This window comes from Bubalus bubalis, chromosome 2 (assembly GCF_019923935.1).
Source record: "Bubalus bubalis isolate 160015118507 breed Murrah chromosome 2, NDDB_SH_1, whole genome shotgun sequence".
In the NCBI taxonomy this organism is placed as follows: domain Eukaryota; kingdom Metazoa; phylum Chordata; class Mammalia; order Artiodactyla; family Bovidae; genus Bubalus; species Bubalus bubalis.
The window spans coordinates 170,617,938-170,633,106 of record NC_059158.1 but is presented as its reverse complement, the minus strand read 5'-3'; the positions used below and the strand labels follow the sequence as shown (position 1 = coordinate 170,633,106).

Below are 15,169 nucleotides of genomic sequence, written 5' to 3'. Positions count from 1 at the left end.
TTGACCTACATATTCAACACAATCCTAAACAAAACCTCAACAAGATTTTGACAAGCTGATTTGGAGATGCTAAAATCAAAACACTTTGGAAAAAGAAAAGAACATGGGAAGATTTACTCTACCATTTTCAAGAGTTCATGTGAAGCTTTTGTTAGTATGACAGTATAGAGACACATAAGGAAAGTCTGCCATAGGTCAATGGCAGAAAAGAGAGAGCACATAAGCAGCACCCTGCATATATGGCCACCTGGCTAGTGAGAAGTGGAACACAGCAGATCAGTGGGGAAAGGGATGGTTCAACAGATCAAAGGATTCTCAGACTGAAATTGACAAGAATTAAAGTAGATGCTTTATCAGACAGAAAGTAATTTGTTCTCAGATATCTAAAGAAAATATGGGTAAAAAAACAAAAACATTTACTCAACTTGAGACTGTGGGTGACCAGCGAGCTGTCCACGTCAAGTCAGAGTGAAATGGGCTGTAAATCCATGGCAGGCACATGAACAAGAAAGTTAAACAACACGTGAAACCAAACTGCAAACAGAATCAATCTGGAAAGATAACCCAGACGATGAAGAAAACATCCTCAAAGCACTGAACATCACACAAAGACCTAAACAATAAAGCAAGAGCACGAAGATGAGGTGATAAAACAATAAAATGTTTCAAGTGAGGAGAGCTGTAGAAACAAAATTAAGATCCCCCAAATAAACACAGTCAACTTAAAAAAAAAAAAAAACAACAAGAAACCAGAAACCACTAAATATTAAATAATTCTCATGAAGAAAAGTTTGAGACAACCACTATGAGCAGAAAGCAAAACGCTAAAGATATAAAAGTTGAAAGACAGATAAACACTACGAAGGCTAAAACTGCTACAATGAAAGAATTATTTTATTCAAAAATTGAAAAAGAAAATTATTTTGGATATACTAGAAGAGAACCTTACCATAAAGGTAGAATTGAATCTATCACCTTAAGAACACAAGGGCTATGGTTAAAGACAGTGCACATGGAATTCACCAGTAACTTTCTGAATGGCTTTATTTATTCCAAATAACAAGGGTGAATCTATTTTATAAAGTCAATAGAATAAGAAGTCTACACTTGAAGTTTAAGTTTTAATAAGAAAAAATTCTATAGATTCAATGCAATCCCTATCAAGCTACCAATGGTATTTTTCACAGAGCTAGAACAAGTAATTTCACAATTTGTATGGAAATACAAAAAAGCTCAAATAGCCAAAGCAATCTTGAGAAAGAAGAATGGACCTCAAGGAATCAACCTGCCTGACTTCAGGCTCTACTACAAAGCCACAGTCATCAAGACAGTATGGTACTGGCACAAAGACAGAAATATAGATTCATGGAACAAAATAGAAAGCCCAGAGATAATCCACGCACCTATGGACACCTTATCTTTGACAAAGGAGGCAAGAATATACAATGGAGAAAAGACAATCTCTTTAACAAGTGGTGCTGGGAAAACTGGTCAACCACTTGTAAAAGAATGAAACTAGAACATTTTCTAACACCATACACAAAAATAAACTCAAAATGGATTAAAGATCTAAACACAAGACCAGAAACTATAAAACTCCTAGAGGAGAACATAGGCAAAACACTCTCCGACATACATCACAGCAGGATCCTCTATGACCCACCTCCCAGAATATTGGAAATAAAAGCAAAAATAAACAAATGGGACCTAATTAAAATTAAAAGCTTCTGCACAACAAAGGACACTATAAGCAAGGTGAAAAGACAGCCTTCAGAGTGGGAGAAAATCATAGCAAATAAAGTAACTGACAAAGAACTAATCTAAAAAATATACAAGCATCTCCTGCAGCTCAATTCCAGAAAAATAAATGACCCAATCAAAAAATGGGCCAACGACCTAAACAGACATTTCTCCAAAGAAGACATACAGATGGCTAACAAACACACGAAAAGATGCTCAACATCACTCATTATCAGAGAAATGCAAATCAAAACCACAATGAGGTACCATTTCACGCCAGTCAGAATGGCTGCTATCCAAAAGTCTACAAGCAATAAATGCTGGAGAGGGTCTGGAGAAAAGGGAACCCTCTTACACTGTTGGTGGGAATGCAAACTAGTACAGCCACTATGGAGAACGGTGTGGAGATTCCTTAAAAAACTGGAAATAGAACTGCCATACGACCCAGCAATCCCACTGCTGGGGATACACACCAAGGAAACCAGAATTGAAAGAGACACGTGTACCCCAATGTTCATCGCAGCACTGTTTATAATAGCCAGGACATGGAAGCAACCTAGATGTCCATCAGCAGATGAATGGATAAGAAAGCTGTGGTACATATACACAATGGAGTATTACTCAGCCATTAAAAAGAATACATTTGAATCAGTTCTAAGGAGGTGGATGAAACTGGAGCCTATTACATAGGGTGAAGTAAGCCAGAAAGAAAAACACCAATATAGTATACTAACGCATATGTATGGAATTTAGAAAGATGGTAACGATAACCCTGTATGCGAGACAGCAAAAGAGACACAGATGTATAGAACAGTTTCTTGGACTCTGTGGGAGAGGGTGAGGGTGTGATGATTTGGGAGAACGGCATTGAAACATGTATAATATCAAATGTGAAATGAATCGCTAGTCCAGGCTCGATGCATGATACAGGATGCTCGGGGCTGGTGCACTGGGATGACCTCGAGGGATGGTATGGGGAGGGATGTGGGAGGGGGGTTCAGGATGGGGAACACGTGTACACCTGTGGTGGATTCATGTTGATGTATGGCAAAACCAATACAATATTGTAAAGTAATTAGCCTCCAATTAAAATAAATAAATTTATATTAAAAAAAGAAAAAGTCCCCATGAGCAAAGTTAAAAGGCAAGAAAAGTATAATCATAACTTTCAGAATATTTAGCGAATTCTTATTGTTAAAGAAAGAACGATCACCTGAACTCACATTGGCAAAAACTTACCAGTAATTCATAGAAAACACAAAAAATTTTCAATCTTTCATGTAATTAGGAGAATCAAGTTAATAAGAGATAGAGATACCTGGAGTAACAGGAAATTTGGTCTTGGAGTACAAAATGAAGCAGGGCAAAGACTAACAGAGTTTGCCAAGAGAACACACTGGTCATAGCAAACACCCTCTTCCAACAACATGAGAGAAGACTTTACACATGGACATCACCAGATGGTCAATACCAAAATCAGATTGATTATATTCTTTGCAGCCAAAGATGGAGAAGCTCCATACAGTCAGCAAAAATAAGACCGGGAGCTGACTGTGGCTCAGATCATGAACTCCTCATTGCCAAATTCAGACTTAAATTGAAGAAAGTAGGGAAAACCACTAGACCATTCAGGTATGACCTAAATCAGTTCCCTTATGATTATACAGTGGAAGTGGCAAACAGATTTAAGGGATTAGATCTGATAGACAGAGTGCCTGAAGAACTATGGACGGAGGTTCATGACATTCTACAGGAGGCAGTGAACAAGACTATTCCCAAAAAAGGAAAGGCAAAATGATTGTCTCAGGAAGCCTCACAAATAGCTATGAAAAGAAGAGAAGCTAAAGGCAAAGGAGAAAAGGAGATATACCCATTTGAATACAGAGTTCCAAAGAACAGCAAGGAGAGATAAGAAAGCCTTCCTCAGCAATCAATGCAAAGAAATAGAGGAAAACAATAGAATGGGAAAGACAATAGTTCTCTTCAAGAAAATTAGAGATACCAAGGGAACATTTCATGCAAAAACGGACACAATAAAGGACAGAAATGGTATGGACCTAATGGAAGCAGAAGATATTAAGAAGAGGTGCAAGAATACACAGAAGAATATACAAAAAAGATCTTAATGACCCAGATAACCATGATGGTGTGATCACTCACCTAGAGCCAGACATCCTGGAATGCGAAGTCAAGTGGGCCTTAGAAAGCATCACTACAAACAAAGCTAGTAGAGGTGATGGCATTCCAGTTGAGCTATTTCAAATCCTAAAAGATGAGGCTGTGAAAGTGCTGCACTCAATATACCAGCAAATTTGGAAAACTCAGCAGTGGCCACAGGACTGGAAAAGTTCAGTTTTCTTTCCAATCAAAGAAAGGCAATGCCGAAGAATGCTCAAACTAATGCACAATTGCACTCATCTCACGTGCTAGTAAAATAATGCTTAAATTTCTCCAAGACAGGATTCAACAGTACATGAATTGTGAACTTCCAGACGTTCAAGCTGGGTTTGGAATAGGCAGAGGAACCAGAGATCAAATTGCCAACATCTGTTGGATCATCAAAAAAGCAAGAGAGTTCCAGAAAAATATCTGCTTCTTCTTTATTGACTACGCCAAAGCCTTTGACTGTGTGGATCACAACAAACTATGGAAAATTCTTAAAGAGATGGGAATACTAGACCACCTTACCTACCTCCTAAGAAATCTGTATGCAGGTCAAGAAGCAACAGTTAGAACTGGACATTGAACAACAGACTGGTTCCAAGTCAGGAAAGGAGTACATCAAGGCTGTATATTGTCATCCTGCCTATTTAACTTATATGCAGAGTACATCATTATGCAAAATGCCAGGCTGGATGGAGCACAAGCTGGAATCAAGATTGCCGGGAGAAATATCAATAATGACATATACGCAGATGACACCACCGTTATGGCAGAAAGCGAAGAGGAACTAAAGAGCCTCTTGATGAAAGTTTAAGAAGAGAGTGAAAAAGTTGGTTTAAAACTCAACATTCAGAAAACTAAGATCATGGCATCTAGCCCCATGACTTCATGGCAAATAGATTGGGAAACAATGGAAACAGTGAGAGACTTTATTTTTGGGGGCTCCAAAATCACTGCAGGTGGTGACTGCTGACATGAAATTAAAAGATGCTTGCTTCTTGGAAGAAAAGCTATGACCAGCCTAGACAGCATATTAAAAAGCAGAGACATTACTTTGCCAACAAAGGTCCGTCTAGTCAAGGCTTTGGTTTTTCCAGTAGTCATGTATGGATCTGAGAGTTAGACTATAAAGAAAGTTGAGTGCCGAAGAATTGATGCTTTTGAACTGTGGTGTTGGAGAAGACCCTTGAGAGTAGCTTGGACTGCAAGGATATCCAACCAGTCAATCCTAAAGGAAATCAGTCCTGAATATTCACTGGAAGGACTTGATGCTGAGGTTGAAACTCCAATACTTTGGCCACCTGATGCAAACAACAGACTCCTTTGAAAAGACCCTGACTCTGGGAAAGATTGAAGGCAGGAGAAGGGGACGACAGAGGATAAGATGGTTGGATGGCATCACCGACTCAATGGACGTGAGTTTGAGTAAGCTCCGGGGGCTGGTGATGGACAGGGAAGCCTGGTGTGCTGCAGTAATGGGGTTGCAAAGAGTTGGGCAGGACTGAGTGACTAAACTGAAATGAAGTTAACAAAATGCCACTCTTTATCCACCACATCTGCAAAGTTTGGGTGTGGGGAGATGGCTTGTCTAATTTGGGGTTTTTTTTTAGTCGCTAAGTCATGTCTGACTCTTTTTCTACCCCATGGACTGTAACCCTGAAGGCGTCTCTGTTCATGGGATTTTCCAGGCAAAAATACTAGAGTGGGTTGCCATTTCCTTCCTCCTGGGGATCTTCCTGACCCAAGGATTGAACCTGCATATCCTGTATCAGCAGATGGATTCTTTACCACTGAGCCACCGGGGAAGCCTAAGTTTTGGTAGGAAGATACATTGGTTCAGCTACTTAAGCAGTTTGGCAGAATCTATAAACAATTAAATATGAGTGCCCTTTGCCTCAGCACTATAACTTTTTTGGTTATTGACACAACACAAACACTTGAATATGTGCAAAAAAATATAAAGAAATAAATTATCTTTGTCATCATAGCTTGTTGGCAAAAGCGAGCAATTGAAAATTACCTGAAGGTCTGTCAGTAGAGTGGTGGAGTGGTTTAAAAACTATGGTGGAAGTCAGAATGGCCATCATCAAAAAGTCCACAAATAAATGCTGAAGAGGGTGTGGAGAGAAGGGAATCCTACACGATTGATGGGAATGTAAATTGGTGCAGCTACTATGAAGAACAGTATGGAAGTTCCTTAAAAAAATAAAAACAGAACTACCAGCAATCCCACTCTTGAGCATGGGTACAGAGAAAACCATACTTCACAGACATACATGCAACCCAATATTCACTGCAGAATTATTTACAGTAGCCAGAACATGGAGACAACCTAAATATCTATCAACAGAAGAATGGATAAAGAGGATGTGGTATATACATACAACAGAATATTACTCAGTCAGAAAAAAATGCGATGCCATTTGCAGCAACATGGATGAACCTAGATATTATCATATTAAATGAAGTAAGTCAGAGAAAGACAAATACCATATATCATTTATATGTGGAATCTAAAAAACTGATACAAATAAACTTATTTACAAAACAGAAACTGCCTCACAGACATAGAAAACAAACTTATAGTTTCCAAAAGGGACACGTGGAGGGGGGCATAAATTAGGAATTTTGGAGTAACATATACACACTACTATATAAAACAGACAAACAACAAAGACCTATTTGTAGCAGAGGGAACTTTACTCAGTATTTTGTAATAACATATATGGAAAAAGAATGAAAAAGAATATGTGTATATCCATATATATGCATATATGTACAACTGAATTATTTTGCTGTACACTTGAAACTAACACAATATTGTAAAACTATTATACTTCAGTTAAAGAAATAAACAAACAACAACAACATAAAACTATGGTGTGTCCATTCCATAGAACAGTATTATATATGGCTGTTAAAAGGAATAAGGCAAGCCTATGACTATTAAGAAGATCTCTATGATTTTCACTATTAAACTAAGTGAAAATGCAAAATGGTATTTACAATATAATTCCATGTTTTAAAAAACAGGGCTCACATTATGTATTTAGGAAAATGAGTTATATACATAAATGCATAGAAACAAATCTGGAGGGTTACGCCCACAACTCTAACAGGACCGGGATTGGAAGCTGCGAGGGTGTGAATGGAGAACAGGACTTTTCCCCTGTCTCTACTTCCGTATCGTTTGAGATTTTATGAGCCAGACTGCTTATCTATTTCTTTTGTATTAAAAAAATAAAAAATTTAAAATATTAAGTAATGTTATTTCTGACCCATTACTAGAGAAAGATAGAAACACTACTTTTTTCCTGGTAGAGATGTAACCTGTTCCGGAACAGAAAATGAAACCAAACGTAAAATTATTCAGCCTGTGCTAGCCCTGGGCAGTTCGGGGCATTTCTCTTCCTTTTGTTTCTTTGCTCAGGATGGCTGGAAGAGGAGCCCAGAGAGACCCCCAGTGAGAAATGAGATTAGGTCTGGAGCTGACAGAGGTGTCAGCCACAGGACAGACGTGAGCCCACACCACCGGGTTTCAAAATAAGTCAGGGGTTTACCCTGAATTTCATGTTTTCTAAACTACCTTCTTCAAAACGATCTATTGCAAAGGTAGAACTGACAAGAGGGAAACGAGAGTGATCTGGGGTCACGAGGAAATGAAGCGTCATACACGACAAAGGTGCCTTCAGGCAGACGGGCCAGCGGAGCAGGAGTTGCAAAAGAAGCAGTCCTGTGTGTTGTGGCAGCAGGACTCAACCAGCAGGCGCCCTGCTGCAGTTTGAAATCCCACCTCCTCGTCACACACTCCTGTCCACCCTTATACGGCAGGTGAAGGTTCCCCTACACCAGGTGGAAAGCAAAGGTTCAGTGCAGAGTCCAAAGACAGCACTGAACAGCAGCGTAGCCACAGGGAAAGGCGGAAGGAACGGGGAGAAAGACTGACCTGGTGCTGAGCTCTCTGCCCTCTCCAGCCATTTTCCCGCCCAGCCTGGCCTGGGCCTGAGCTTGGCCTCCGATTCTTCCAGTCTCCCCAGCCTGGGTCCGGAGAGGCCGCCAGAGCCCTGAGCCCCGAGCAGGAAGTCAGCTGGTCTAATCCAGGGCTGGCAGCTCCGCCCATGGAGGGGAAAAGAGAAGTGAAAGTACTTGCCAGTGAGCTGTGCTTGGCAGACACCGGCTCCCTCCCTCCACCCGCAGCTCCCTGGTGCATCCAGCCATCAAAACATGTGGCCCCAGGATGCAAGACAAGGAGTGACACGCGGGGCCTGGAGGGCAGAGGGAGGGGCAGGGTCAGTCCCCAGGGGTCCATCTGTTTGTGCAAAGACAGCAATGATATCTGCATGACCCCAACTGTCTGCAGGCTTCTGCCTTCTCAGGATGGTTCAGAGTTTAGTATGGAGTCAAGGGCAAACTCAGGTGCCCCTTCCCCTTTGCTGAGATGGTTGTCAGGGGAAGAGGGAAAGAGAGACTTCAGATCCTCTCTCCAGCCTGTGAGAGAGCCTGGACCAACCGAGTTAGGTCCCAGCATTTGGACACCCAGCAGGAGTGAGCCCAAATGCTCAGCTTTATAAAGTGAGAACATTTTTAGCATTCCTGGAAATCAGCCAGGGGTAGGAGAAGAAACTCCAAGGTCCTGGGGCCAGAGAGTAGAGCCCAGTTGGTGATGAGGGTTGACATCTTAGGTGCAAGGGTCTAAGGTGCCCTGACTACAGGGTTGCTTCACCAGCGTAGCCAGGGGTGACGAACAGAAACCTGGGACACTGTCATGGGAATGCAGAGGCAAGAGGCTTCTCTCCAATGGAAGTGGAGGTTAGAACCCAGATCATGTAGAAATGAACGAGCAGGTAACCCCAGCTGAGGGGGTGACCCTTGGCCCTGGAGTTGTGTCTGTCCATGGATTTTTCACTCAGATTCTTTCATCCTTCCACAAAGGATCAGAAGTGACCAGATCGTGAGTCAGCATGAAACCAAATCATGTGTGAAGATAAGAGGAGGGTTTCTACTCTCTGCTCACTTCTTTCTTTTCACTGTGGTCAGGACAGATCCCAGGACTCCAGTGAGGACTTCTTTACCAGTGGGCTGGGTCTCAGTGGTACCAGGTCCTGCACACGTGTGGACCCCTCTCTCGTTCCCCTCACTCCAGCGGGTTGCAGGACTACTGAGCTGAGCCTCGTCTGGGCAGGACTGTCCTCTGCTCCTGACTCCGTGGGGCACAGGGTCCACACAAGGCTGGCACAGACCACACCTGCCTTGTCTAGGGTCCCCTCTCTCTCCTCTCAGTCCCTGGGCAGCTGGTGGACCAGGTCATCGCTGTGCTGCATGTTGACATAAACATGCCAGCTTTTCTGTGGGCTCGCTTAGGGCCACCAAGATGAGAACCTGGAGTCAGAGGCCACTTAGCTGAGGTTGGACCATCCACAGGACAGACACTCCCGAGCTGGGGCTGCTCCTGGCCCCTGGAGGAGACCTTCCTGTGGGCCAGAGAAAGCTGGGCCCCCACCACACCCATGAGAGCAATGGGGGTCTGAAGCATCCCCAAGTCCTCTGTAGAGAAAGCAGTTTCTTTGATCAGGGAAATAACATCAGACCCACTCAGGTTTGGGAAAGGAAAGGACCAACTTAAGATGCTGGTTGGTCCTATGACAAACCATAATGGAAAAGAATATATATATATATATATATATATATATATATATATATATGAGAATGTATATATAAACAGGCGTCCCTGATGGCTCTGATGGTAAAGAATCCGCCTGCAATGCAGGGACCTGGGTTCAATCCCTGGGTCGGGAGGATCCCTTGGAGAAGGCAATAACAACCCACTCCATTATTCTTGCCTGGAGAATCCCATGGACAGAGGAGCCTGGTGGGCTACAGTCCATGGGGTCACACAGAGTCGGATACATCTGAGTGACTAACACACTTTGATATACGTGTACAACTGTATCACTTTGCTGTAAGGTAGAAATTAGCAAAACATCACCTATAACTTCAATTAAAAAAAAAAAAAGAAGGATGTTGAACTCCTACAGACTCTACTGGAGTGATTGAAGGAAATAAGGAGACTCCTGGGGCATGTTCCGCGGCTGTGAGGAGCACTGAAGCGGGAGCCTTTCTGCTATCACAGGAGGAGCCCAGTTATCAGATCTGGAAGCCCACAGAGCAGGAGAGGCCGTTGTTGAGGAGCGACCACAGGGCACAGGATCTGCCAGGGCAACAGGCTTCACAAGCTTCACCAGGAGCAGCTTCCGTTCAGACTTGAGTAGTCTGAACTACTCAAGTGGGGTGGTCTCCACACTGGGAGAGCCCAGTGGGGACCCGAAGCCTGTCCCTGAGACGAGACAGTGGGATCTGGGATTTGAACTTGCAGTGCAGGAGGAATCAGCAGCCACTGTAGCCCCTGGGGCCAGAGGATCAAGACCCCCGGCTCCTCCATGAGAGCTGAAGTGAAGGGGGGTGGGTGCCTGGGACCCATGGCTACACTCAGGCTGGCTGCAGGGTCCCCTTCCAGGGCAGCCTCTCAGTCAGCAGGGCTCGCCTGGACTCTCTGCTCCTCCCCACTCCTGGGAGACTCTGGTTGGGAGGGGGTGGAAGGGGTGAGTCTGCTCCTTGCTGGGTCTCCCTAGGCTCATCCTGCCTGCGGAGGCCGGGGCTCTGTCAGCCCCTCTAAGCTCAAGTGCACTTGGCCAGGGGCTGCGGGAGTGGGGTGGGGGTGGGGTGTGAGTGCTTGGAGCTGTGTGATGCTGTGTGGATGAGCCCGATTCTGAGGTTCAGTTCAGGGATCTCTTTTTCTGCCACACACTAAGCCACAGCACTGGGCTTCCCAGGTGTCTCAGTGGTAAAGAATCTGCCTGCCAATGCAAGAGACATAGGAGATGCATATTCGATCCCTGGATCAGGAAGATCCCCTGGAGAAGGAAATGGCAACCCACTCCAGTATTCTTGCCTGAGAATTCCATGGAGAGAGGAGCCTGGCAGGCTACAGTACATGGGGTCTTTGGGGTCAGTTGGATATGACTGAGCTTACACACGACTGAGCGACTGAACTGAACTGAGCACACGCACACACACACACCACAACTCTAAGCCCAGTCCAGCTTTTATCATGAATAAAGACGGTATTTTGAATTCCTCACTTTTTTGCCTGTCTGCAGGTTTGGAACTCGGGTGAGAAAAAGGGATGCCCTTTTGGGGTCTCTACTCTCATCTTAAACTGGGTCCAGCAGGTGGGTATATGTCTCCCTCCTTGGGTTTCTGTTCATGTGTGCCCTCCATGAGTGGAGAAGCCAGGAGCGATGCCCCCTTGCAGTTGTGGTCATGACACAGTTATCCCTGAGAGGGCTCCGTGGCCATTTGGTGGCGTTATTTCAGTTTTTAGAAACTGGGGTGAGGTGGAGACCCCGTCTCTCAGTGACTGTGCTAAGGGGTGGAGCTGTGGACTTGTGAGGCTGCAAAGTTTTTCAGAAGCCAGAGGAACTGTTGGGCTGGAAATGTGATCCTTTCTACAGGGAGGACAGCGAATCCTTGGAAAGTGGGATGGGCAGAGGCATCTAAGCAGAAGAAAAGATTTCAGGCTGAGGGTGGTGGGGAGTGAGGAAGAGAAGGGGACCACTGGGCACCACTGGAAATCCATCTGGGCCTCTTTCAAAAGGTCTGGGGGCCATCTGCGAGAAACACCCCCGAGGAAACCCACAGTCCTTGTGCATTCCAAGCAAGGAAGAGGCTGGCCCAGGGCGCGGTCCTGTCCACACTTGCAGTTGGCATCATCACCCACCGCCCTTCAGCTGGAGTCCTGGGCCTGAGCTCCAGGGAGATAGTTGATGTGGCATCAACAACTCAACAAAGACCACTTTCCTCTGTACCCTGGTTACATTTGAGCAGCGCTACACTCCCTGCGACCCACTGAACCCACCTCATGCCTCTCTGCTATGACCACCCAGCTCCAGACACACCATGTGAACACAAAGCAAGGAAGGAGCCTGTCACTGCCTTCACCTTTCTCATTTCAGCACCCAGTGTCTGCATCCCCTGGGACTGGGTACACTTTTCCTCCCTGACTTGGGCTCTAGCTGGCTGCACGCCCCACCTAGTGGTCTTGCCTGGTATTACAATCTCCTTGGAACAGTTTTGTTGCCTATTCAGAGAAACTGCAACCCTGAAATTAAAAGACACTTGCTCTATGAAGAAAACTATGACAAAGCTGGACAGAGTATTAAAAAGCAGAGACATTCCTTTGCCAACAAAGGTCTGTAGAGTCAAAACTATGGTTTTTCTGGTAGTCATGTGTGGATGTGAGAGTTGGACTGTGAAGAAAGCTGAGTGCTGAAGAATTAATGCATTTGAACTGTGGTGTCGGAGAAGACTCTTGAGAATCCTTTGGACTGCAAGGAGATCAACCAGCCAATCCTAAAGGAAATCAGCTCTGAATATTCCTTAGAAGGACTGATGCTGAAGCTGAAGCTCCAGTCCTTTGGTCACCTGATGCCAAGAACTGACTCACTGGAAAATCCCCTGATGCTAGGAAAGATTGAGGGCAGGAGGAGAAGGGGATGACAGAGGATGAGATAGTTGGATGGCATCACCAACTCAATGGACATGAGTTTGAGCAAACTCTGGGAGATGGTAAAGGACAGGAAAGCCTGGGATGCTGCAGTAATTGGGGTCACAAAGGGTTGGACACGACTGAGCGACTGAAACACACCAGCAGAGAAACTGAAGCAGAAAATCTCATCTCAAATTGTAACTGTCTAAATCCCTTGAAATTAGTAGTAGAAATACCATTATTTCCTTCCAAATAAAGGTGAACTGACTTAAGGACTGGGTCCTGAGATAATGTTTGATATTTGACGGTTCATGAGCACACAAACACATTTATGGTCTGGCCAGGAAAGTCTTGGCTTAAATGGTGAGGGAAGCCCTGAGACTGTGTCCTTCACATTCCCTTGCAGCCCCTGTCTTCCCAGAGAGCTGCATTCTGTCCAGGCGCCTCAGGGTGACCGTGTCCTCTCCACCTCCCGGAGGAGAACTGCTCAAACCTGCCCTTCCTCACCTGAGACTCTGTTCTCATGGCCTGCAACTGTGGCAGAAGCTTCCTGAGGTCTCTCCTGCACATGCGAACCTCACTCCATAGTGAGCAGTTGAAAGCAATTCACATTATTAAACAAGCTGCGAAAATGAATGGCATGGGATGAATTGTTAAGAGACATTATGACACTTTAAAGAAGTTTTGTGTTTCACAAGGAGCTCTGCTCAATGCTACGTGGCTGACTGGATGGGAGGGGAGTTGGGGAAGAATGGATACACATATATGTATGGCTGAGTCTCTTTGCCGTCCACCTGAAACTATCACAACATTGTGAATCAGCTATACTCCAGTATAAAATAAAAAGTTAAAAAGAAAAAAAGAAGTTGTGCATTTCAGGCAGGCAACCTCATGCCCTGGACCCTGGGTGTTAGTGGGGTTGTCGTCACCTTCCTCCACCGTTATGATTCTCTGCTGCCAGGAGAAGGGGAACCCAAGTCTTAGCTTAGTCTTAGCTTCATTGAATGGCAACACTGAATCAATGGACATGAGTTTGAGCAAATTCTGGGAGATGCTGAAGGACAGGGAAGCCTGGAGTGCTGCAGTCCATAGGGTCACAAAGAGTTGGACACAACTTAGTGACTGAACGACAACAGCTTCATTCAGCTATGGTTGACTTAGAAGCCCAATCACTTAGCAAGGGGTGGACCTTTCACGGGTTTGCCATGTCTGATATTCTGGAGATAGCTGGTGGGATCTTCATGTCTCCTGAGCGAGTCCCTGATGGCACTGGCTGCCATTCCTGGCAGATCTGGGATCAGGCAGTTCCATACTGGACTTGCCGCCCCCAGGGGATATGGCTGTAAGGGTCTGCCCTGCACTTGGGAAGCGGGAGGAACATTTCTTGGAATCTACCTTGGTATGGGGTCTCCTAGGGAGCTCCAGAATGTCAGCAGGGCTGGGCACCACAAGGAGCGAGGGTGGACCAGAGAAGGAAACGGTTGAATGAACAGTGAGGCTTGTGCAGATTTCCCACTTCTATTAATAATATTTCTGAAAATCCCTCCACATGACAGCCTTTGCTTCTTTTGTCTTCTAAGTGGATACTTCTATCAAAGGGAAGATCCATGGCGGGGAACTCAGTGCTACTACACAGAAGAGAAGCAGTGTGATTGGAAAGAATAGCTTCATGAAGGTTCAATGATTGTAAGATAGGAGGTGGATTGTAAAGAGGCTTCACCATGGGAAGAGGATCAGTTAAATTGTCCCTACCCAGAGGGGTCAGGGGCCTCCCTGGTGGCTCAGACAGTAAAGCGTCTGCCTGCAATGCGGAAGACCCAGGTTTGATCCCTGGGTCAGGAAGATCCCCTGGAGAAGGAAATGGCAACCCACTCCAGTACTCTTGCCTGGAAAATTCCATGGACAGAGGAGCCTTGTAGGTTAAAGTCCATGGGGTCTCAAAGAGTCAGACAAAACTGAGCGACTTCACTTACTTCAGAGGCGTCAGAGGGATGCACACACGGAGGGATGCTGAAATCTTGGAGAGGGTTTATACACAGAATCTGGGGTTCTTCTCTGTGACTCTCTCCTGTGACTTCCCCACCTCTCTCCAGAAAGCCTGGTTGCCCTGGGCTTCCTTCCTGGTTCTGCTGACCAGAGAGAAGGTGGGCTTCCTACCAATGTTCTGGCCACCCTATGTAAAGCTATGGCTGCTCTCAGAGTCAGCTGACAATAAACAGGAAACGTTTTGCTCTGGCAGCATCCCCTGAGTTTCAATTTTCCTCCAAACCAGCCTACTTTTGTTCCCTTTCCAGAAACCTTAGGCGGTTGTGTTTTGAAAGTTGTCCAGAGTTTCTAGCTGTTACCCACAAGAAACTGGTTGGTTGTAGCTCACTCTTGGGATTTAAAGCAGAACTCTTGGTCCTCTTCCCTGGCGGACCAGTCCTGCCTGCTCCCTGGCCCAGGCCTTCTTCTGGCGATGTCAGTGGTTCCAGTGCCCCCTCAGTCCCCTGCCCACCCAAGGAAGGGGTGCTGCTGTGTGATATGTCAAACAGAAAACACACCTATGTTAGGAGATACACAAGCCCAGAACTATGCACATTCTGTACCTCTGTGCTCATGGGAACACAAACACCTGCCTTCTTAGAGTATGCTTGTATTAACAAATGAAATAACATAACAAATAACATGCCTGGGGAAAGGATATGGAGAATTCTAGGATCCCAGTTGGAGTTAATACTC

General features: G+C 45.0%; 1 protein-coding gene across 16 annotated transcripts in view; it reads right to left on the bottom strand.

The window, feature by feature from the left end:
* The window catches only part of LOC102398746 (nuclear body protein SP140-like protein), a 98,148-nt gene extending 88,686 nt beyond the window's left edge, over positions 1-9,462 (bottom strand). For 2 of the 16 annotated variants that reach the window (XM_044937942.2, XM_025278434.3), the window contains exon 1: positions 7,850-9,457. In XM_044937942.2, coding sequence (XP_044793877.1) covers positions 7,850-8,245 — 396 coding nt within the window. In that variant the 5' untranslated portion in view covers positions 8,246-9,457. Of the gene's footprint in view, positions 1-7,849 lie in introns of all 16 variants that reach the window. The other 14 variants (XM_006047057.4, XM_025278433.3, XM_006047054.4 and 11 more) reach the window with 12 other exon arrangements.
* Between the last annotated feature and the right edge of the window lie 5,707 nt (positions 9,463-15,169).